The sequence below is a fragment of the Ochotona curzoniae genome, unplaced genomic scaffold, assembly GCF_017591425.1.
Source record: "Ochotona curzoniae isolate NIBS_2020 unplaced genomic scaffold, NIBS_Ocur_1.0 scaffold_3208, whole genome shotgun sequence".
In the NCBI taxonomy this organism is placed as follows: domain Eukaryota; kingdom Metazoa; phylum Chordata; class Mammalia; order Lagomorpha; family Ochotonidae; genus Ochotona; species Ochotona curzoniae.
In genome coordinates this window covers 46,941,848-46,968,207 of record NW_024467106.1, presented here as the reverse complement: position 1 = coordinate 46,968,207, position 26,360 = coordinate 46,941,848, and the positions used below count along the sequence as shown (strand labels likewise).

At 35.8% G+C, this 26,360-nt stretch overlaps 1 protein-coding gene across 13 annotated transcripts in view; it reads right to left on the bottom strand.

Annotated features, from left to right (window-relative positions):
- The window catches only part of NFIB (nuclear factor I B), a 449,892-nt gene that overhangs the window by 38,979 nt on the left and 384,553 nt on the right, over positions 1 to 26,360 (bottom strand). For all 13 annotated transcript variants that reach the window (XM_040963072.1, XM_040963071.1, XM_040963074.1 and 10 more), the window contains exons 5-6: positions 23,586 to 23,706; positions 20,186 to 20,304 (exon numbers count right to left, since the gene is read on the bottom strand). In XM_040963072.1, the coding sequence (XP_040819006.1) occupies positions 20,186 to 20,304; positions 23,586 to 23,706 (240 nt within the window). The remainder of the gene's footprint in view (positions 1 to 20,185; positions 20,305 to 23,585; positions 23,707 to 26,360) is intronic.

The following is a 26,360-nucleotide window of genomic DNA, read 5'->3' as shown; positions in this document are numbered from 1 at the left end:
TAACTGTCAGCACTCAAGAGAAATGTATGCTGGAGAGTAGGTTATGTAGCGACATTTGTTGCCTCTGGGCACAGATCTGCCTCCCCAGGTTAAGAAAACATCCCATAATAATACTATTTGCAAAACGTGGATGCGTATAACATCCCCAAAGGGGAAATATTTGAAAAAAACAACTAGCATAAAATACGCAGGTATCACAAATAGTTTGCACAGTGGCAAAAGGGTAGAAATGAACAGGGAACAAGCAGGAAGAAATAACCTGAGTGCTTATCATTTATGGCGGAAGAAACACCACAGATGGGCAAAACAGGATTACAAGCACAGTTTATAGAGCGACCCTCCAGAAACCAAATACAGGATAGAAGAGCCACACACAGAAAGGTCAAACCATACAGTCATCCTGCTTCCTTTCTTTGCCTTCTCTCTCTCCCTCCGTCTCTTTCTTCTTTCCTTCCTTTCTTCCTTTCTTCCTTTCTTCCTCTCTCCTTCTCTTTCTTTCTTTCTTTCTTTCTTTCTTTCTTTCTTTCTCTTTCTTTCTTCCTTCCTTCCTTCCTTCCTTCCTTTCTTTCTTTCTCTTTCTTTCTTTCTTTCTTTCTTTCTTTCTTTCTTTCTTTCTTTCTTTCTTTCTTTCTTTCCTTCCTTCCTTCCTTCCTTCCTCCTCCTTCCCTCTTCCTTCCTTCCTTCCTTCCTTTCTTTCTTTCTTTCTTTCTTTCTTTCTTTCTTTCTTTCTTTCTTTCTTTCTCTCTCTCTCTCTCTCTCTTTCTTTCTTTCTTTCTTTCTTTCTTTCTTTCTTTCTTTCTTTCTTTCTTTCTTTCTTTCTTTCTTTCTTTCTTTCTTTCTTTCTTTCTTTCTTTCTCTTTCCTGATTTATATCAGCCCCTGTACTAATGATTCATGATGCTAAAACTTCATTCATTCTTCCTTTCTATAACACCTAAAATCTTGAAGAGGGTGTGTGTAGTGTAGCAGATAAAATGTTGCCTGCATCCCATACTGGAATACTTGATTTTGACTTCCCACTCTGGAGTCCAACTTGCTGCTCATGTACACCCTGTGGGGCAGCACCTCATGGTTCTGATGGTTGTATCTCTGCCACACACAAGGGACATGGGATTCAGATCTAGGCACCTGGTTCAGATCTGATCTGAATGTGGACATTTGGAGAATTTACGAGTGATGGCAGCTGGCTCTCACTCACTCTCTCTGTCTTAGAAATAAATAAAACAGTAAGCAATCCTGGCAGCATTGGAGTAAGGAAAGAGCTAAAACAACATGTAATTAAATGGAATGAATCCAATCAAATTAGTAACTCATGTGTGAGATTATTTTAGGTGACTAGCAGGCTACTTCAAGCAGTTATCTGGGTCAGAGGAAATTCAGCAGGAATCTAGCTAGAAAAGATGTATCTTGACTTTATACTCTTGAATAAGGATTGGGAAGGTTTATAAATTCATAGCATGTATTGTAAAAACTATTTATACTTTTGCTATCAATGATTTTAAATATTTACACAAGAGTATAGGATGGTAATTGGTCCTCACATACTCATTACCAGCCTTCAGCAATTATCGACTCATAGGCAATCTTATTTCATCTTACTCCCATCTACACTTCTTCCCCTTGAATTTCTTTGAAGAAAATTCCAGATCCTACAAAATTTCAGCTCAACGTATTTCAGTATGTATATTTAAAGGGAAAAAGTCCTTTTTAAAAGGAAAACAACAAGGAAATTTCACCATTTAAAATTATGTGCATTCTATAAATGTTTTAAACTGACAGGACACTTCAAGGTAATGGTTATGCTTTATCATTTGAAAGATTATCCAGGCTCTAATGAAGCCATCAAATAAAATTATGTGTTACCAGCAAGCTGGCACTAAACAAGTGGATTAAAGACATTAGACAACATAGTTGACCACCACCAACAAAAAAGCCAGGTATTTTTGTAGCCATAAGCTACAATTTGTAACTAACTGGCCATCAGTAGCAGAACACTGATAAATCAGAATTATTTCTTTGTTGTTTCCTCAAAAAGGTAAAAAGGAATTATTCATGAAATCACAACAATAATTCCATCTCTAAAAAAAAAAAAGAATAAAAAGTTTAAGGTTGAAAAATCAAAACAAGCTCATATCAACTATCTTTAGAATGCATAAAACAATACCTAACTTCTCTTAAGAGTAATGTGATTTTAAAAGATGGCATCTAGGTTTTTGCCTCCTCGAGGTAATAACATAGACACACACATTGTGAGAAGTGAAAAAAAAAAACTTTACCCCATGTACAGAGACACAAAAGTGAATACCCTCCCAAATTAGAAGAAAGGCTCTGGACTAAATGGGAAAAGAAAAGTCAATTATATGAGAAAAGTAAAGGTAGAGTTTCTGGCTATTATGTTGTCATCGTGAACGAAACCGGTATTGTTTTGATTTTAATTTTATCTTGAATGTCTGCAGTCTAATGCACTTTGTGCCAAAGAGAAGGATGATATCATTTCTATTTTTAATGCACTCACATGCCACAGATAAATAATGTTTGAAGAATGAATATAGAAAAGAGATGATTTTAAATGACATTTCTGTGAAGAAAAACAAATGTCATGCTTTTCACAATGTGCTGTTTCTTAAACAGGAAGAATAATAGATAAAAAGATTAGGTTGACTATAAGTTGAATAATGTATAAATATACAACAAGTTGAATACTAATACATATATGCAAACATATCAGTTGAATAATGCATTAAAATCAGAAGCTGAAGAGAGAAGTAAGATGATTTAAAAAAAACAGCTGAAGTTTCTATTGCTGGGTGGCAGGCAAGAATTGCTGATGGCTGAAAAGAAAGAAGTAAAATCCATGAGGGCTTAAAATCAGCAATGAATTTTAAATTAAACTCAAGAAAGAACAATTGTAAATGAATTAATAGCAGAAGGAAACGAGTTCCCAACTAGTCCATTTTTTTAGTTCTGCTAGCCTCCACCAGGTCTTTTTACTAGTAACTGTTTGAATCAAGAATCTCCTTTCAAATATTCTCCTGTTTTTTCTCACTATGGCTCATTATGAAAACAGTCATTTGAATCTCATCCTTCAAATAATACCATTCTCATTTGAACATCTGCCATGCAACACATCTTTATATAATTCAATACCTGTCATACCATTTGATTTACAGTTAAGTTAAACTAACTTGCTCATGGCCTCCAGGGTGGGCAGGAAAAACTTATTTCTAATTTTGTCTTTTTTTGTCATTTTTTTGTTTGTTTTTGGAAAATGACCATGATTTAGGACAGAAAATTATAGGCTTTTTTTTTTCTTTTACTACCTTATTGCACTTAGCAAACTACATTTTACCCATTGAGCAAATTTATTTTCTCCTTAAGTAATACCTTCTGGGAGATTTTGTAGTCTATATTTCCTTAACTATCTTATGTTTTTACCTTTTCCTACAAGACTGTTTTCCAATTTTTATTTGTTCTTTTCAATGTGTATATTTTAAATGTTATTTACTTATTTATTACAGACAACACACTTATCTGCTCATTGACACCCCAGTGCCTTTGATGGCCTCCAGCTGGGACTGAAGCCAGGTCCAGGGACTTCAACAAGATCTCCTACAAGAGTTTCCGCCCATAAGCTATCACTCCTTCCTACCAGGAGGAACTCTGGAGTCATGAGCAGAGCCTGTGTGCCAACAAGCATCTTCACCACCAGACCAAATGCCTTCCCTCACATACATTTTTTTCAAAAGCTGACTAATACCTTATCTTCCTACAATAGATGATTTCATTAAAGACATAAAAATACATGGAGATTGGAAGAAAAGAATGCAAAAGTAATCCCACATTTAAAGAAAGCAAGAGAGGTGTCTTGGGAGCTTACTTTAGAATCTCACATGTGAGAGTCTGTCGTGGAATGACTACCAGGAATTTAGAATAAGCAAAATCATCATAGCCAGTCTGTCTTAAAAGGCATGTTCCACAAATAGATTTCACCAGATCAGAACTACTAAGTTGAATGTAAACAAAGAAGTAGGAAGCATGAATCTATAGGTGAAGCAAAGAGAGAAAGCAAAACCAAGACTTGAATTCCTAACAAGTGTAAAGAGCCATAGCTTGACACAGGGTTCAAGATGTTAAATAAAATGACCTCTGCCTTATGATAATGCTTACAGTTCAGCAGAAAGAATAGCCATTTAGGACAATAGTCATTAAATAATTGCAATTACAATAATAACAACATACTGCAAGAACTTGTAAAATGTGTATCATGAAAGCACTATGCATAGACTTCAGAAATTTTTGAAACAAAAAAAGTTTATCTTTGAATTCCATTTCCACAAACTTTTTGAATAATACCCACATCAAATTGTAGAAATTGTAGAGTGCTCTCCTTCAAGACACAAAATTAGAGACACTAATATTTTTAACAAGAGGCACTTTGGTGGCGTTATCCTTCACTGCCTACACCTGTGTTTAGATTTACTATTGGACAATTAGCCATGGCTTTGAAAATGAGCGGTGTAATTAAATACAACAAAAAAGATCACCACATTAATATATTCAAGTAGACTAACTAATAAAACTTGGTTCATTTAGACTTAAGCATACCTTTCAATAAGCATTTGCTCTTCAATAAGTATTTTGCAAAATCAAGATATCATTAAGCCTTACAAGCCATGCTGTTATTTTGAGGGACACTGTAATATACAGATATCCTACGACCTGATGTATCCTTTATGTCACAGCATCACTTCAAAAAGAAAAAAGCTTAAGCAAATGAAGAGTTAGATCAACTCATCTCCCAACGAGGTAATTTCATCTACAAAGAGTCGCTATGAAGCACAGCGTATGTACTCGACTCTCCGGCAGCTTGCACAAATGGTGCTCCAGATGTATATCTGTTCAAGTCAGCCCAAGGCAACAATTTTGATCAATTCTAATGTGATAAAATGCTGCAGGGAAAGTGTGCAGAAACGTGTTTACGTCAGCCCTTAATTAAACTGTTGTTCACTTCCAAAGAACCTTAGGAAACACTAATGAGACATGAGTTTTGGCAATTCCTTCATCAAAGCAAAGACCCCTTCCTCAGTCTGCAGCAGCCTGTCATCCAAGTCGCTCCTGGGATAAATGTCACATGGCCCTCCAATCAGTTAGCCACCTGTTAGAAATTCACTGAAGTCAACTACTGATCTAGGGCAAGCTCAAACAACCACCTTAACACCTGCCTGCCTGGGACACCTGCTCCTTTTTCACATATACTAGAGCAATATGTTAGCTTTTCCAATATGTTGAGTAGATTGGGGCTACAAATTGCATTTTTATCAAGTACGTTAAAAACCTTTTTTTTTTAAAAAAAAATTCCTATTATTCTCTATAATTACTCATGATTTATAACTATTTCAGATTAATTATTTAAGAGTACACAAGAATTCTTAAACTTCTGGAGGCCATTATTTTCATCATACCATAACAATAAATTAAAATATATTCACTATGCCAGCTCTGTGATTCAGAAAAGCATATTTCTATCGGGTTAACAAAGAAGTAAATTGCTTCAGAATGTTTGAAATGTCCAGTTTTTAAAAATACGCCTAAATTGTTTCCCTTCTTCTAAACACATCAAAAGAAGCCTTTAGATATAAGCTGCTGTTGGTTGGTTTCTCTCATTTTTGGTAAAGTACATTTTATTGCTAAGGACTTAAAAAACTATAAAATCATTTTCAGAAATATTTCCTTCATGTTTTGGGGGCGGTATCAGGCTGCTGACTGTTTTCCATTGTCTTTTCATCTTATTTTTCCCATTTTTTGTGGAGAAGAAGCCTCAAGGTATAATGGCAACAGCTAGGAGAGTGCCGGTAACTTGGACTCTGCTAAGGTACATATCAGAGAAGGAATACGCGCATGTGGGACACACAGCACACACAGTGCCTGAGTTTGACAAGATTAAGGTTCCGACAAATCTGTCAGTTCTCTCATTGTTTTCCAGCTTCCTCCTTCATCCTTTTCCTTCCTTCCCATGTCTTCCCTTCTCTTTCCTTTCAGTATTGTACTTTTTTAGTAGCTTATACATTTTGAAGAGCTTACAAGACTTCTGACCACTGGTAATCACTTCGAGACCAAATTTATTGATAAATGATGGCAAAGGTGGTCACGATTCCGTGGCAACTCTCGGAAGCAACACATATTCTAAAAAGTGAAAAATGAGTGTTGGTTAAATGGGAATATTTCTGTCTTCAAATAAAATGTTAGACTTTGTAAGACAATGTGGGGAAAAAATGAACTATCTGCATAGAGCAACAATAACTTTGTTTTACATAAATGAACTACTAAATGAGAGGCAAATCAATGAAATTTTTACTTCAGGCCACAAATTCAGAGTGCAGAGTCAGGGGAACAAGTTGGTCTCTGTGCCCAGAGGATGAGAAGGCAACGTTCTGCTAATGGGAGACTGGTTTCTCTTCTTGGGCAAGTCTTAAAAGGAGAGGAGAGTTTACAGGTTATTTACAATGGCCTGAATGGTTGATAGAAATAAAAACCAGAATTAAGGCCAGAACAAAGCAGCATCTTATTTGCCTGTTACTTCACAGGCCTGGCCACAATTTTGGTGTATTTATTTCATTCTTTGTGGGGAAGGATGCTGATTGTTACTCTGCTAAATCTGACCTCAGGATAAAGGAGAAAGAAAAAGAGAAAGGCCAGGTCGGCCAAACAAAGCTTTGTGTACCTTCTCAGATACCGTTTCAATTCATCACTTATTTCACAGTAACATGGATGTATTCTGGCATGTGGGGAATACGGATAAGTTGTGATCTAAGATGGTTTAAATGAAATGAAAGGGGAAACACTCAAGGTCATGCAGACAGCCCTACAGACACATTTCAGAGAACACGTTTTAGAATTGTGTATGGAGCCAGGTGCAAGCATTTAGATTACTATGGACATAACAATAGAAAAACCATTCATGCTCTGCTAGTGAAAATATAAAGTTTCTAAATTCCACGTATTTATTGCAAGTTTTTGAAATGGACACAGACTAACCCATTGGTTCTAGAATAGCACATATTCCTTTCTACTTGGTGATTTCATCACAGACAGTATGCTAAAAACTGGGAACACTGAAAAAACTAGCCTGGAATGGACTAATCATGCATAACAGGGTGTGATTTCTAATGATGCTCCTTATATTTTTCCTCATAACACAAAAACTTAGAAAGGATTTAGACATCCACAAGCAAAGTAGAGAGCTAAAAATATATGGTAGAGACAACAGGGGATATATTATACACCCATGAAAAATAAAAATTCAATGACATGACGAAATAACATTAGAGGTAAAAGACAAAAAAGGAACTGATTTACAAATAACACACATTAGGCAAACCCAATTTAGTGTACGTATATATATGCATGTATATCAGAAAACGTGATATTTATCTTTCTTTGGCTTACTTCACATAGCATGAGTTCCAATTTCAACTTTTTGTGTGAATGTCATGACTTCTTTACATTTATTTTTTCTTATACGTGTATGTGTGTGGCATTTTCTTTATCCACTCAACAGTTAGTGGACATCTAGGTGGATTGCAGGTCCTTGCTATTGTGAATTGGACTGCAATAAACACTGGAGGTACATCTTTCATATGCTGACTTCAGTTACAGAGAAATACAAACTTGTGGATGTCACCAGTTTGGGTATACAGGTATAAACATTGTCATCACTGAGTTATGCCATAACATAATACCCTTTCCCCACTTTATGATCATTGTCAGGAATCCCACTTTAAGTGATATTAATATCACAGAAATGCATGGAAAATGGACTAGTACATACTATAGTCAATGTAAGTGAAACTTTATTTTCCTGAAGACTCCATAAATAACTTTTTATAATAAAAATTTAAAAATACATATCATTGGAGTAAAGTGAGAATATTATAAGCAATTCCTAATGTTAGGGTGACAATATTGAATCTTGTTATATATCTGGCATTATACATTTTGAAGGAGATACCGTATCTAGTCTTACATGTCGGATGTTGCAAAAATATAAAACGAAATCAGTGCAATTTAGTTGGCTAAAGACAAAACAATATCATTTTGAAAAATACAGTAAAAAAAAGAATTTCTGAGTATTTGTTTCTCAGGACTCATTTTGTTGTTGTTGTTTGTTTTATGACATTACTTAATAGGCACTGGGGTCTCCATTTCCCCTCCCAAGATACCTCCCCTCCCCACTCTTCATCCAGTCTTACAACAGGTATCTTCCATGAATTATCACAAGTCCATCATGCTGCCACTGAGGTGTCTCCCAATAATGTAGGAGATTATTAGCCAATTCACTGTGTATCCACCCTTGTACTGCTTGCACGGGGACATACTTCTCTGTTTCCATGTATGAACATAACAATTTCCTGCTACACTCTTATTATGTATCGCCTTGAGTAAAGTTCTACCATGGGGAGTAAAAAAGAGAACATAAAAGAAAAAAAAAAAAGAATAGTGAACCTTCATCCACATGAGGTTGATGAACACATGACAATGGTATCAACATGATACCAGGGTGATGAAAAAGAGTATACAGCATCTTCACACAGGAATGCCAGTGTGTATCTCACGTGGCACTGATGAGATTACAATAAGGACTAGATCATCGTTACACAGGGGCAGCAGCAATAGCAGTGATAAAAGGGACATTGACAATCTCGGATAATTACAAGCCATCAGTCTCTTATGGATGACTGATTAATGGATTATATCACAAGGTCTTATTACAAAAGGTACAAATAATTAGGAAGCACAATAAGGTAGAATTCACAGGAAAAATCTTTAGATTTGACATTATATTATCCTATATTAGGGTAAACATATGATATCTGACCTTTTGGAATTGGCTCATTTCTCTTAGCGTAATGGTCTACAGTTAAGCCCATTTGGCTATAAACAATTGTATTTCATTTTTGTAATAGCTGAGTGATATTCCATAGAGTAGATGAATCAGTTTCTTTATTCAGTCCTCTTGTTGATGGCATTTAAATTCCTTCCATGATTTTGCAATTATTGAAAAAGTAATGGAAGCAACCTGAGGACTCTTACAGACATAAAATTTTGATTATGTGGCAAATGTGGATAACTCCTCCCCACATACCCCAAATTAACAAAAGCTCTGAATGTTATGAAGACATATGAATGGACCCAATCCCACTACAGCAGTTAGAAGATGACACCAGATAATTCAAAAAATAATTAGCTGCCATGCCACTTTAAGCAAGCATCTCCTGGAGCAAGAGTTATGGCATATAGATTTAAGTTGCTACCCTCAACATTGGCATCCTATGTGGGCACTGGTTTGCACCCCAGTTGCTCCACTTCTGTTCAGCCCCCTGCCTAATGACCTGGAAAAGCTGTAGAATAAGGCCTGAGTATGTGGGTGAGAAACCAGGAAGGCGCTCCTGGCTTTAGGCTTTGGCCTAGTCCAGCCCTGGCCGTTGTAGTCATCTGGTGAGTGAACCAGCAGATGGAAGATTCTCTCTCTTTTCCTAATTCTGACTTTCTAACAGAAATTAATCTTGGGGAAAAAACGAAAGTATTTCCATATATTTTTACATTTCTCACACTCTAAAGTAACTGAGGAAAATGGCAAACCACATTAAGATGTTATTTTCAATTAGATCTCACAACTTTTCTAAATAAAATCATTTTTAAAAGGAAAAAGTATGACAGTCTCTGTTAAATAAATAGGATTCTTACTTTGATAATTAATTTTAATTATATTTGCAAATACTACTGTTTCAATAGCTTACAAAATTTCTGTGATAGTTCAAGTCTCTCTCATCATATATTGTAGCCCAACCTGTAGTAAGCAGCAGGTTGCTACAAGTTCCTATTTTATCACGTCTCTATAAAAATGGAAAAGTCTCCAGGCTGTACCTCCACCCAACACAAACTTAAAGCTCAAAGTCCTTTGAAGCACAAGAACATCCTTCTGAAGCACTTTTTAAAAATCCTTTGAATAATTTCAAGAATAGTGCAAAAAGCAAAAACATTGGATAAATGGAAACTACTTTTTTACAAACTCTTCAAGATGCTTTTGTCCATTAGCCATTTGATTTTAAGACACAAAGATAAAGTATATTGAGTATTCTCAGTAAACCTAATTAGAAAAAGGGGAAACACCAAATAATGGTCAGGATTCGAAGTACATTTTAGTCACTGATTAGACACCAGCATAGGTAAATAGCTGCAATTCACCATACCTCAGGGGAAAATGTCGTGGCTATGGAGGCTTATTAGTGTTAAGCATCTGAGAGGCATGGACTCTAAAATAAAATCAATACCGTAACCTTAACTGTAAAAGTCAGAAAGATACTGGAAGAGTTCTAATTTAACAAGATTACAGATGAGTTTTGAGAGAAGAACATTTGGGGGAAAGCCATGCATTTAAAAACATTTATGCCATAAGACATCTCAAGGTTTCAGTTGCTGCTAATGCTATTATTATCCACGCTGGTAATGGTTAGGGTTGATTTAACTGATGTGTTACTTTAGTGGATTTACAGGAAAGTCCTAGAAATGAGCTGGAACTTATTTCAAATAAAATCATTAAACTGAGGTAGTAAACTAATTGCTTGGGAACAATTATGATTTGATGTGGCTTAGTGAGACAGATAGAAAATTCAGAAAAAATTTAAGGTCATCAGTTCTGTGGCTCAATGCAAACATGACGTTTCTGCACAATATTCTGCTGTTCTTAATGGAAAAGGGAACAGAACTGACATAAATGGTAGTGTTTTAAGTTCAACCTAAAACTGTATTTTCTTCCTCTAACAAATGTAAATGAAGAAAAAAATAACATTCTGTCAATGAAATTACTGTGATGGCATATTTATTATCCTAATGGTTTTAGAAATCACGTGAAATTGATCAGTAACAAAACCTCTATTTAGTAATGGACCAATTACATTTGCGAGATAATGTCAATGAAACAGAATATTGTCACAGGATAATGGTCTCCTATTGCTACATCCCTAGTCATTTAGAGAAAATAAATGTTGCTGTCTGGCTGAGTCATTTGTTTTCAAAGTTGGAGACACAGATCCCATAACAAGGTTCTGTTATAATAACTCAATCTCTATCAATCATTTGCTGAACCAAATGCGCAGGACAGGACATGTATTTGTGAGAACTGTGCATTCCTCAGGTAAAAAGCAAAACATATGATGCCTCTAGGCACCAGAAACAGACCAATTATTGTTATTCAGAGGACTTAAAGAAAGCACACAAAAAGCAATTTAAGCAATAGAAAAAATTTAATTTTCAAAAAGATTCATGTTAATGAAAGCTTTCAGGCTCAAGTATGTGTTGAATATATTTTATGTAAAGTGCTTGCGAGCAGAAGGCTTTCAGATGTCAGATTCTGGTATATTTGTATTTACATAGTGAGATATCTTGGGGATGAGATTCAAATCTAAGTGTGAAAGTCATGTGTTTTTCATACACATCTTATACACATAATTTGAAAGTAATTTTATGAAAAATTTTCATTGTGCCTGCCCTACATAGCACTGAACTGGTCATGTGAGGTTAGGTATGAAAATTTCTGATTTCTAACACTCAGAAAGTTTCAGATTTTTAGATGAGAAAACAGTCAACTTTTCCTGAAGATCTTAGAATTTTTTGACTACAGCTGATTTAAAGTAAAAAACGTTGGAACATGAAGAACACTTGGTACATAGTTTGGTTATTTCATCAAAGCGAAAATTCAAAGTTCACTAAAGTCAAACTATTTGCCTATGCTACATCAATATTTAGAGTTTCCTGATCACAAGTGTTCTGCTCTGGGATAAGACAAAATGACTAAAACCAAACTGAAACATTAAATATGTAAATGGCAATACTGTATTAATTTTTATATTATGGCATGTAGCTCAGTTTGGATTGGGTCTATGTCACATATCTCTGCTAATAGCATCCCAAACACTAGGTTTATTGATTAACATTATGTTCTTATACAATGGATTCTCAACCCATGGTTGGCTCATGAATAGCACTCACAGAGCTCAGAAGAGCCTATGAACTGCTATGAAATTACTGGCATTTATAAGTACTGATGTTTCATGCATTGAGAAAAAGAAAACTATATAGAGTCTTTCTAATTAGTTTGCAAAGCCATAATTATAACATCATGAAGATTTACTGGGAGTCATCCTCTGCAGTAATAATGAGCATGGGCTTCTAAGTCTAAAAAGATGGTCCCATCATCAGCTGCCTCTGCTCCTTGTTGTTGGCATTTGTGTGCTCCATGTCAAGCATCTTAAACATTATCATGATCAATTTTATAAACTGTGAGGAAGACTTTTAATAGGGCTTAAAAGCCCAAACACATAGAAACCTAGCCCAGTACCTGACAGATAGTAAATGTTCCCTAAGTAATAGCTGCAAATGGCAGTGGATCTTTTTCCTCATTTACATGTATTTGCTGAACATACTTTTAAAATTTACATAAATTTTCCTCCGTAAATAAATAGCACAGAAAGAAAGGACAATAAATATAGAAAAACAGCTGAAAAAATAAGTATGCATGGATCATGTTTGGATACTGAATGAAACTAAAATGTTTTGGGAAATTTTAACATGAATTAATTATTAGACTTAACTAAGTAATTAGTGTTGTATTTGCTAAATTGATAATGATGTGATTGTGTAAAAACAATTCATTGTCTAGCTAGATGCTTTTAGAAATATTTACATACAAAATGACATGTCTCTGAGATGTATTTTAAAATACTGACAAAAAATTAGATTAGTAAATGCGACTATGAAAATACTGATAATGCTTAAAATTCAGTGATAGCGTATGAAGGCACACTTTTCAATTTCCTTCAATTTCAATAGCTTTCAAAAGAAACAGCTTCTGAAAACTATGCTTGAACATTCATTGCAAACTAGCTATTTACATTTTTCCATCAAAAGCACTTACACCTCCTTTGTCTTATGGTTCACATATCGTTTTAGTCTGGCACTAATACTGTGGTTGATTTTTTCAAGATATATTCATTTTACCATTTCAAAACCTTGCTTTGACCATTTTTTCCAGAACTTTAGGAACTCACAAATTCACCTTTTTTTCTACCATTGCAGTTCTACAAGTTTAGCACAATTTCCAGAAAAGCAGTGTCTAGATGTCCCTAGTGTATTAATCCATACAGTGCTAAGTTTGTGGGATAACAGGAAAAGGGGAATAAAGTCTTTCAAAAAGCAGACACAGATTCTGCCACTAGTTGCCTAGGCATTGGGGGCAAGACAGGCGCTCTGATCCTTGGACTGTTCAGGGATGAAATAAAGGGCATGAACTATGTTTCCCAATGTGTTCTAATATCTGTGATCTGTACCTAAAGAATAAATGGCTTATTGCATATGATTTTTGCAGTCTAATAACTCAAGAGATAATGATTTTCCACACATGAAATAACTCTGCTTAAGGATTTGCAATAAAACATTTCATGATGCCAGGAGACACGGTGTCACTAGAGGATTCTGTTTCTCAAAGGTTTCCCACATTTCCTAATTTAAACTATGTTCCATCAATCTAGAAGCTCAGTTTTCAGTATAAAGTTATTTTTTCAAGCTAAATCTTTATCATGGGTCTTTCTGCTTTCAAAGCATTAAGGCTCCAGAGCACAGAAATATGAGTACAACTTTCCCAGAGAAATATGTTCCAGCCCTTGTAGAATGTATACATATCTGCCCTACCCAAAATGTTAGAGAACTCACAGAAGGAAGGCAAATATCTGTCAACTGGCATGCAATGTGAGAGATTCTGCAAAAGCTTCTCTTATTATTTATTATTTTCTTTTATTTACTGAAGATGCTTGTGTTACGGTGCTGCAGCAGCATCAGTGTGGTTAATAACTATAAAATACACTATGAGGAAAATATCCCTGAAGTTGTCTTTGCCACAGCATGAAGGTGCATGAAGATTTCACTTACAGTTCTTAACTAGTATTCTTTGCTAAACAAAAAAGCTTAATAATTGTGCTAAACATTAAATTCACACCAGATTCTCTTCACATTTATTCACCAAAGGCACTTTTATCTCTCTCTTTTTTTTTCTTGGCTCAACAATTTGATATTTGAACACTTGCTATTTAATTCTTGTGATACAAACACTAGGAATGTGTTCTATCTAGTCCCCCAAAGGGAAATTAAAGTTTTTCCAGTAAGGTCATGAAGTTGTGTGTCCTGCCATTTTTTAGGATTTTGGTTAATGTTAATGACTCCCAGATAGCAGATATTCAACCATTTGTGAAAGCTGCTTATTCACTCAGCTGCCACAGCTCTTGAGAAATCTTGAGATTACATCATTTGTCAGACTTCACTTTGGGCTGCAGCACTATTTTCCAAAGTTTGAACCTAGGAATACAACTCCCTATGGATTCTTCAATGGAAATAAAAGGTTCTGAAGTTAAAAACCAATAAACACATTCAGCCAAAAACCACTCCTGGATATTCACAGACACAGTAGTAATATTAAATATTCTACATACTCAATCACAAATGACAAAAAATAAGTTTTTGTTGAAATATAAGTTTTCAACATTAAGTGACCACTTTAGTACATCTGTTAACCTACCTTAAGTTCATATTAAGAAATGCTGGTCTCTGGTTCTGGTTCAGTCTGCATTCTGCCATATTCTTATTTATTGCTATTTATGTTCTAACTAGGTTCAGATACTAAATGAACATTATTATTTTCTAATCTTCAGTGTTGCTTTGGGCCCTGTGCCTTTATTCATTTGCTATCAAAATAGAAGTCTATACAGTGCAAATTGAAATTAAGTACCTCTAAGCCTATTTTACTAACAGAGCATCTGTTTAATTATCACAAATAAGTCTCTTTATGACTTGAAAATAGGTGAAAACTTCAGAAAGACTTGCTGAAGAAAGGTATTAATACAACTACCTGTACCAATACGTGTCTATTTGAAAATCAGATTTCCAGAGAGTGAGGGAGAGACAAAAGGATCTTTCATCTACTGGTTCACTCCCAGGTGGCTATAAAACACCAGATCTGAGACATGTCAAACCCAAGAACTTCATCCAAATGTCCCACATGGGTGAAAGGACCCCAAAAGCTAGGGTCCCATCTTTTGCTGCTTTTCCCAGGTCATTAGCAAGGAGCTGGTTCCAAAGCAGAGCAGCCAGGACATGAAGCAAGCCAGTACTAATTACGGAATGCCAGTGTTGCAGGTGACCGCTTCATCTGCCATGCCATAAAAATGGCCCCAACTATAATTAAAAAAAAATCAGTGTTTTTATTTTCTAGTAATTACAGCAGTAAGACAGTACCTAATTATTGCTTATCTAAGATTCCAGTTTAACTTTTTAAATCTAGTGTTAAAATCATAATTACATACAAATATAGCAAGTATTGCAAGTTTTTACTAACATGCCAATTATTTAATGCAAAGTTTTATTTTTCATTGTGTTTAAAAATAAGCTAGCTCAAAGGCATAGACAGCCATTCAAAATATAGTTTACATTATTTATTCAGTGTGAAGATTTTTTTCATAAATAGTTACAAAAACATTTTTCTGTTTTGCAAGTCAAGGACTTAAAATGTAGTTTATTCATATTTGTGAACACAATTTCTAAAAAAATGTATTTGATGGGCATTTGATAAGTGCTACCTGGCCTAAATTGTTCAACTATAAATGCGTAAAAAATCAATAAAATTTTGCTATATATAAAGCCTTTGAATTTATGTTTTATCTATGACTAGGTTGTTTAAATGCTCAGCAGTGGCAAAACTTGCAGATTTTTCATTTAGGAATCCCCAGCTGCACTACCGTATTTGCTCTGCAAGCATCTATTCAATAAGGTTTCAGGAGTGTTACATTCAGATTTAGATAAATGAATGGCTATGAGAATGGCAGCAGCAGAGAGACCTGGATAAAGACTGTTGCAAAGGTCAAACATATAATTCATTAGTCTGGTAATCTGCGGGGCATTGGAATAAATCTAAATTTAGCCCTGTGAATGTAACTTGAATTAGAGGAAAAAAATCATCTCCCTTCTTATGTTTTCCCTTTTATATTAGAAAATTACAAAGGATTACTCTAACCATCTCAAGAGAAGTCCATTATCTAGGCATCAGATATCTGATACGACTCAGAAAAAAAAAGTTCATAGGATCTCAATGGAATTGTTTATGAAATAAATATTAGAGTAAAAGAAATCTTCAACCTGCATACTGATAGACTTGATTCTATTCATTTAATCATTAAACTCTTAAATGCGGAAAACAGCATTAAAAAACAAAATAAATTAATATAGGTAGTAGCACTAAGAAGCTGAAGGCTAAGGGTTTCATACTGGAGAAAATGTAAGTGGAAATATTCTAAAATATAAAAGGAATGTAACAGTTGAAACATAATTTCACTATTGATTAGAAAAAAATTAAACAAATCATACAGCTCTCATCAAGTGTTAGCACTGTTAGTATTTGAACATACTTATAAATATATAAAGTTACATAAATTATAACTTTTATGATCAAAAACTGTTAATCCTTTTGTTCTGAAAAGATATAATCAATTATTGTGTAATATGCTAAAGATACAACACTTATTATTAAATGATGACAAATAGCAATGCTTCACTATAGGAATTTAGATATTACTTTATGAGTTTGACTAGTTTCTTTTTAAAATTAAATGGGTATTAAAACTTAATCATACTATAGCCTTTATTTTTGTCTACTTCGTGTAAATCTTAATGGTTTACATCAACATTTCAGGCTGCAGTGGGAAAAGTACCAGGGGACTGGGGAAGGCAGCCTGGCGCAGACAGGTTAGCTGTCAGCTGTCATTCACGACATCCATACCCCATACCGGAGTCCCAAGAGTCTCGGCTTGGTCCCTGTCTCTGAGCCTGTGAAGCTGCCAATGGCGGCTCAAGTACTTGAGTCCCTGCTATCCACATAGGTGCACTCAGATGGAGCTTTTGGCTGCTGGCTTTGGAATGGCCAAGCCCTAGCTGTTGTGGCCAATTGTGAACCAGCATATGGAAGATGCCCCCCCTGCACCCCTGTCACTATGCATTTCACATGATTATACACATAAATTAATAAATATACATATATATCAATAAATCTTATTAAAAAGTGCCAGGGAACTTAAACATTTGTGAAAAAATGGAATTAGAAGACAAATTTAGTCAAACAACGGACGGAAGATCTTCCTCTCTGTCTTTCCTCCTCTCTGTACATCTGACTTTCCAATCAAAACATAATATTTTTTAAAAAAGAAGACAAATTTATTTCAGTGCAAAAATGGTATTTAGAAGTCCAAGCATTTTTTTTCTATAAAACACATTTTCCACAAACTTTCTAAGGACTCTTGTAGAATGCCACATATTATCTCAAATTTAATCATCCTGTATTCTGATAGTAAAAAATCAGCTATGGCAAAGGAGATTTTAATATAAGGTTAACACTAAGAGATTGTGGGATGTTTTATTATGCATCAGAATATAATAAAAAATAAATAGCTAATATTTTGCTGATTATAATAATTACTTATATCAACCTAGAAGAACCTACTTAGTGTCAGTTAACGCAGCATTAGCCCTGTTAAGGCCATCACAAACACAGGATCAGCACTCAATGCATGCTCAAGGGGGAATCCCTCATGGTAGGAAAGCGCAGGGAAAGAATACTGAAAAATAGACAAGGGCAACCACAGGCATTTCATCTTCAACTTTTTGTTTAAAAGGGCAATTTCCTAAGAACAAAATGATTACATTAGGTTCAGCAAACTTAAGAAGATAGTACCGTACTGCCCTCAATTTCTCATTGTGGTTGAAGTCTTCTTTCTACAACGACTTATTGTGTGAATTACAAAGTCTTCAGGATATTCAGAATGAAAGTGACAGAGTTTTTCTTAGGCACACTACAGAATGGAACATCCTTCCTTACTCTTAATAGAATATGCAATTGCAGACTTCCCCAATAATTCTAGTCATCTTGACAATAGAAAAGTCACAAAGACAATACCATGATTTTACAAAGAGAAAGAATGACAGTTTCCCTTCTACTTTTCAAAACTGTTTTATAATATGACTTGACATTGGCTTTACACAATGAGGCTGGCAAGAGGAATCAATTCCTACAAAGTGATACTCCCCACGATAAAGAACACCTACACTTCAGAACAATGCATCCATCCCCACCTATTCACCACGTTATTATTATTGCCATTAGAAGCTTCTTCAGGATAATCTCTGACAAAGAAAATACAGTTTTGTTTGGAACAAACTGACAATCAAATATAAAGCAAGCAATAAAATACCAAGGCTTGACGGTTTCGTTTTTCTTCTCACTTCTGCAAGACTGGTAAAAGCCTCTGTTTAGTTCTTGTCCCCACTAAGAAGCCTGCTGTTTGGTTTATCACCATTTGTTCAACAAATACTTGTTGTGCCACCACTGTGCATTAAGTGTTTTGTTAGGTGTTGGTTATCGTAACCAACAAAACAGAGAAGGTCCATGCCCTCATGGTATAGACAGATTTAGACAATTAATTCTCTAAATAAATGAGTTATTACGAGCACAATGAAAGAACAATGATGGGTGCCAAGAACAAAAACAGGAAGACCTAATTTAGCCTGAAATTCCTCAGCTGAAGCCGGGCCCTGAAGGATGACTGCAGATTTTCTAGAGGAGTTAGAAGAGCTTTTCAGGGAGCTGGGCCTATGCAATGGCCCTGGGTTTGCATTTCCAAATGGATACAAAGCGGTGAGCTCCAGGGAGGGCAAGCATGGCATGGCAGGAAGGCCCTGGCTGAGGCTCTGGAGCATTGAGGCCAGCCCTGTCAGTCATCTGAGGGAACTCCGAAGTCTCCTGAGAGTGGTGGGAAATGAGTCAATTTAGTTGGTTTTCCAGATAAAAAGTGACTCACTTCTAAGGAAGCTTTGAGAGAGAAGTATAATTTTAAGAAATCGGTATTATTTGGCATTATGGATTCATATTTACACTCTTTTCTTGCTGCATGCTGGATACAATGTGCTTCATACCTCTCCCTTTTTCTCGGAGGGAGACTAACAAGCATGGAAACTGTAGTGGACACTGTAGAGTTTGTCGGCATCTCTGCATCTGCATAAATAAGGCTTTGTAAAGCAAAACTGTGTTTTAACAAATGTACAATGAAATAGTTCTGAGGAATGAGGAGTAATTTTTGCAGATAAGTATTCCTGGAGCTTAGCATTTACAAAGTTGAGTTCCTTATTCACAACTCCTTTTAGGCAGCTCAGAATTTTTAATAGCAAGTACCCTAGAGCTTAATGACTAGTGAAAAAACCATCATGGAGAAAGCAGAGTTGGCAGGCTGGCATCTGAACTCACGAAGACGTGAGGAGGCACACTGGCAGCAGGAGATGGAGACAAAAATCATAGCCAAGGGCTGACAGGGGGAAGCAAGTCTAAACATGGCTCTCGTGCACCGCACGGCCAGGCATGCTTTTACCAAGATCAACCCATGAATATAAGCCATGACGGAGTTAAGGACATGCCACCTCAATATATGCCAAAGTCACACAGTGATTACTTCAAGCTGAAACGATCTGTGGAACTGTAATATCACAAAGGGTAATTTGGCCTGTCTTTTCCTATACACACAGCAAGCCACAAAGGATCTCTGGGAGGGGCGTTCTTCACATACGATGGCCAGAACACAGCCTTGATCAACAAAGACTGAGAAGTGGGTGGCAAGGTCTCTGAATAAAGAAGTTACCTGTTACTTTCCAATAACTTTTCTACTCCACATATATGTTCATGACATTCCTAGAATTTACTTCCATAACCTGGACACCCATTCCTTCTTTCATTTCTTTATGAATACATTGTTTCATCCAACATAGAGTTCGCAAATGCTTGGGTCATTTCTTTGGACTTTACTCTCCTATGAAGATCTTTATTTACATGTAACATTAATAGAACTTGGGTGCTTTTCTCTTGTTAATCAGTTTTAATAGTAACTGGGCTTCTAGTTCGAATCAAGGAATCCACATAAGAATCTACAGGGGTAAAAGGATCTCTTCCCTCCACTACACTGATGATATATCTGGAGCCACAGGAAACTTACGCAAAGGGCTGTTCTTTTCCTTTTAGTTCTTGGAAGACTCTCCATGCTACTCACCTTGATCTCTTTCATGCCATGTTCTACTTCCAGCAGCTGGTGAATTTGGAGAGGGATAAAAGTCTCCTGTCGGACTTGGTTCCATATTTTCATCTATGGATATAGTTTTGGGTCTTTTGCTGTTAAAATATAACAATAGTTACATTATTGGGATTTCTGGCATACAACATTTCACTTGAGAAAATTCCTAACTACAGCAAATTCTATACACAGAAGTGACTGTACCTCAGAGTCACTCTGAAATAGTGTTAAGCATTCAGGGTATCAACAGGAATAGCAAGCATTCATAGTGGTATATACAATTTACTATACTATCTTATACTTTACCCTGGCAAGTAAATATGGTATTCATTACACTTATCCACTCGAAAACATTCCAAGGAAAATTTCAATAGTATAAAGTGAACATTTGATGTGATTTATCTACTAATATTAAAATAATGATAGGGTAGTAACTGTACCTTAATTCTTTATTACAATTGATATTGATATTAATGATGTTAACTTGCATAGCACTTGCCACTTGACAACTTAAACCTTTCATAATAATTCCAAGCTACAGTAATGGAAGATAATATAGAAGAGAACAGAGCTTTGGAAGAGGACAACCTATTATCACATCTTGACTAGACCACTTATTAGTTCTTAATGGTACGCTCCTAACTTTACTAACTCGGTTTGTCATTTATAAAATTGAAATAATAAAACCTAATTCAATGGGAGATGCCTAGGATGATTAGATCAATTACCGAAATTCTCTCAAGTGGCTGGCATTTAGAATACACTTAAAACAGTAATTAATATTAGTAACCCTGTAATTAATAATAGAAAATCTATTGTATTTCGGTGATTGTAAATGATTTTATATGTTCTCCTTTAACTTTTTTTTAAACACCAGGTTATTGATGCTTAATCATTAAGATTAAACATATATAAAAAAGACACTGCCACACTGAAACCTAATAGTAACTTCAAAAATTATATATATTTAGTAAGGAAAATATGGATCACCTCAATTACTTAAGAAAAACACAACTACTTAGAGCAGATATTAAACAGCTGCTTTTTCAGGAGAGGCCATACCACTTGATATTCTGCCTCCACATACAACCACGGAAATGAATCTTCTTTAATTAAAAATTTTCTGGTAAAAGCTAAAAAAAAAACCTTCTAAATTAATTTTTGTGTAGTGATAGTAAATATGTCACAGGATTTCAGAAATTGTATACTAAAGTCAACTCTCCCCCACCCCACCCCCTTTTTTTTTTTTTTTGCAGTTGGGAGATGCATTTGGAGATGCAGTGAATTCCCGGGAGCAAAGGAGTGGAGGGAGAGGAGCACCACGTGGGTTCCCTGCAGGGCACTGCACTGGCAGCATAAGCACGCCCGTGTCTACGCCCATCTGTAGAAGGGCTTGTGATGGACATTCGACTCACTGCCCCCAGAGAATCAACATGATAGAGAACACAGCCATTTCCAACCATGCTAAGCCATACCGAGTGAATACTGCTTCTTTAGTTACAACCTAAGGTTAGAACTTATATTTAAATAAAAGCCACCCTTTAATGTTATTTTTGCATTTGTGAGTTAACAGTAAATAGGAATACATAAAACTTCAAATGGAAGAGAAATTAGTTTCATACCAAAGTAATAAAAAATATTTTTAAAACATTTTTTATCGTGAGACATATTTGATATGCAGTGGTCAACAGAAAAGATTTATGCTGACAACTGATCCAGTAGATAAAGTAGAAGAATTATTATTCATGCTTTCAATCAGATTCATCATTCATTTATTTATTTGAAAGGCAGATTGACAAGAGGGAGAGACAGAGAGAGACAAATGTTCCATCCAAAGGTTCACTCCTCCAAGTGCCCACAGCAACCAGGATTCAGCCAAACCGAAGCCAAGCCTCAGGGATGCCACCTGGACCTCCCTCATGGGTGGTAGAAACCCAACTACTCGACTCATCATCGGCTGCCTGAAAGGCCCATTAGCAAGAAGCTGAGTCAGAAGTACACAGGAGGCAGGACTTGAACCAGGCATTATAATACAAATATTGGCATCTCAAGCAGTAGTTTCACCTGCTGCACCACAATGCTGACTATACTATCCATATTTTAAGCATTTTTAACACCTACTCATACCATGGGTAGTTATATGAACAATATGCCAAGACAATGTAATTACATGGAAATAGAGTATGACCAGAGAAGACATAAAATTAACCTGCTGGGGTGGGTGTTAGGCCTACCAGCCGAAGACACAGTGTTTCACAGTGAAGAGCCTGTGTTTGATACCCTGTGTGGTTCCTGAGTAGAGCCTCTGCTAATCGAGACCCTGGGAAGAAGCAGCAGCGACAGTTCCTGCCATCCCACGTGGGAGACTCAGGTTGAATTCCTAGCTCCCGGCTTAGTCCTGAGCCAGTGTAGGAATCTGACATCTGTGGGGTACACCAATGGATGAGATCTATCTTGCTCTCTCTGTCTCTGGCTCACACTCTCTCTCTTAGTTTGCCCCTAAAAAAGGGAAAAAAAAATCAATCCAAATGCAATTAACTTTCATTACTAAGCCTGGCTCAGGGAAATAATTTTAGCTATTCTTTTTGCTTTTAAAAAGCTGACATTATGAAATGCAGGCTTTGCTTTGGAATTTGTGATGCTTTTATATTTGATATGGGTATATTTGATATTCTGAGAATGAGATGAGTCTTGACATGCTGAAGATCTACCTCAAAAAAAAATTCATCTGCTCAACCTAAACTGAAGGTTAAACTTAGAATATCAACAGGAAAAAAATGAAAATGTCAACAGAGGACTTAGAAACAAAGAAAACTCATTGCATTCCTCCTCAACAGATACTGGTCGAAGCAAACCTCAGACCAGACAATGTATTCAATAGCTAAACGAGTCAAAAAATAACTAAATGAGCCAAAATTCACCCACTAATTACAGTGTTTGGTAAATTACGGCCAGGATAAGGACTCTAATCTTACTGTTAAGTAAATGACACATTTCAGTTTTCATATTTCACTATCCCAATTCTGGAAGTGGTATTAAGGATAACAGTTACCAGGTTGGACCAGTTATAACTGGCAACATTGTTTTTTAAATTCACCAGGAGAATTAGCTAACTCATCAAATTGTTTGTCAAACAATAGAATAAAATGTAAATTTTCATATTTCCTTCTTTCCACAAAAGAGATTTTGCGGAAAATACACTTTGGACAGCTATATTTTGCAAATATCACAACTTTAAGAATCTATAGACTACCATCAATTTTTTATTTTTCCTCTCTTACCTACCTGCCTGCCAACCTGCTTATCCACGTATCTTTGTAACACTTTAATTTGTAGCTGCGTGCAAACTGAGAGTCTGAGCAGCTCCTCGTGTAGTTACCTGCTTGGTGGAGAAGACAGCGACCTTTGAAGATTGACCCCCGAGTTCATGTCATGGTAGTATGGTTGGCTCGGGATTTCTCCAATTGGGAAGTTGACTCCAGTTCCCTGGGTTATGGGCGCTGAGGAGTAAAATGGAAAGAAACACTAAGAAAGGTAACCACACTTGTTATTATTCCATTATAACAATTAGACATTCTCCATGCTTCTGGACAATAAATGAACTCTATTTACCTTAGGACTCTAATAACACCCATTATATCCTGGAGTAGGAAATAAAACCTTTCTCATGGTACTACTGTACAAATGTAGAATATGGGGCATTTAGAAAGCAATCTTTGATTGCTGCTTCCCCTAATCCCACTCAAGAAGCTTGCATACTCACCCATTTGGTACATTTGTAACTGCCATTGTCACCCCCTGCTCTATACAGAGAGGTCTTGGAGGGATAGAGGATGTAACTCCTGTTGTTCAGTACCAAACAATGCCCTACCACTAATTGTATTCTCAAAAACCACAGACAGAAGAACTTCACAAATAAACACCTATGATTACTACTCTATAATCCTATTAACACTGATATTAGAATAGATTAGAAACCATAATTATTTTATATAAACAACTGTATTACGGCAGGTAAATATGCGAAATTTGTAAATGTTAAATAGAAGGCACGTTTTCTCCCCCCAAAGTACATAGAGTTTCATACAGGAATATGAGTGTTATTTAAAGCTATGTAATTTTAAAGGAAGTTTATACCACAAAGTTATAAGTAATTTAAAATATAGTTAAGCAGTATTATACTATAAGGCACTAAGGTGAAAAATTGACAAATCTCTTTGAATTTGCTAATGCATGATGAGCAAAAGTTTTTGTATGTTGGTAGTTTTTGCACAATGGACTATATATCTTCCAATTAAAATAAATATTTAGACATCTTGAATAAATCTACACGACAGCATGTTGTATCACAAAGAACACAGTGTTGAGAGATAAACAGTCTTTTAGTTTGAACTTCCTGTGTCACTGACAGCCTATCAGACTCAGTTTCCTAAACTATAAAATGAAAATAATAGCCTACCACATAGGAGTATATTGAAAATGAACTCAGATAAGAAGTGATAAAAGCCCAGTAATACGCTCAGTGTATAACAGAGGGCCAGACAAAACAGTTCAAAACTCTGTGGAGAAGCAAAAACAAATGACTCTGTTGCTGAAAGTTTGTTCATTCAACAAGATTCTGTCTGTGGCCCGTACTGGTAGTCACTGCAATGATACAAAATAGCTTAAAAAATTCTTTTCCTGAATAAACATATTAGGCAACATTTTTAATAAGTAAACCCCCAGGCAAAACCTACAAATACCAGGATAAGGTGGTGCAATAAAGCTGAACAAATGAATGGCATGATCATTAAACGTTTAGAACTTCAGGGGGAAAAGAATCCATTGTAGCCTTGATTTCTGCAATAATTCTGCGCAAGAAGCCACAGCCGGTACGGACTTTGGAAAATGAGTATGGTACTGAAGGGATGTCATTGAAAACAGCAGATACAGTAGGAAAGAAATACTGTCCGAAGTTGAGACCAGACAGTGGGATTCCAAAGGACAAACAGTGCTTAGGAAGGGTTTACATTTCTCCACCTGTTCTAATCAGGTGTTCAAAAACTCTCAGCAGGCAAAGCCTGTCCAGGGGCGTGGCAACAGAATCCTAACGTCCCTAAGATTCACTCTAAGAACACTTGGTTGGCTTACTCCCCGCCCCCCTCTGCTAACTGCCCGATGTTGAATACAAAATTTCAATGAAACCTCATATTTTTCAAGGAATTTTGAATACCCAGGATTTTTAATAGATATTCTAAATGTATTAAAAGCTGAGTTGATCTTTAGTATCAGTCAGCCCAAGGCTAGATTAAAATGTTTTTCAGAACAGATGATTAAGAGGCACATGTTTCACTTTAGAAAAGTCATCAAGGAATATGCAACAACTATCTTTTCCTACAAAAAAAAAATTAAATGAACCATTATATATACGAGAGGTGTCAGGTACAAACTTGTAGAGCATCTTCCTGCCGTTAGTCTATCCCATTCACATCACACACTTCAACTTCCTTTAAACAGAAAAGGTTTATATGCCATGTGTAACTATGTCTGATGGCTTGATTATTTCAAGAATTAAAAGATGGCTGTTTGTTGTGGTTTGGAGACTACAGAGATTTAAAAAAAATACAAGATAGAAAACCCCAGAGTAACCACATGCTTTAACATTTATTATCAGAACCATGCTTTATGTAACACTAGAAGTAGGTTATGGTCTAGAGAAAGTTTTAGAGGGGCTAGTGAAGAGGGTAATCTGGCATCCTTGTAACAATGGATATAATTCAAATACCTGACAGGAATGTGCAGATTATATCTTATTTAAACTATCTGTAAATTTATTAAGATCATGCAATATTTAAGCCAAAATTTGTAGTTTCTATTAAATACATTATGACACTGTAGTCAATACAATTTTCCTGGCCATAAACATGCTGGATGATATTAATTAGTAGAAAAATTATAATTTTTAAAAATTCCTTAGGAGGCCTGGCATGATAGCCTAGCGGATAAAGTCCTCACTTTGAACGTGCCAGGATCCCATATGGGGGTGTTGGTTCTAATCCCGGCAGCTCCACTTTCCATTCAGCTCCCTGCTTGTGGACTGGGAAAGCAGACAAGGACAGCCCAAAATTTTGGGACTCTGCACCCATGTGGGAGACCCAGAGGAAGCTTCTGGCTC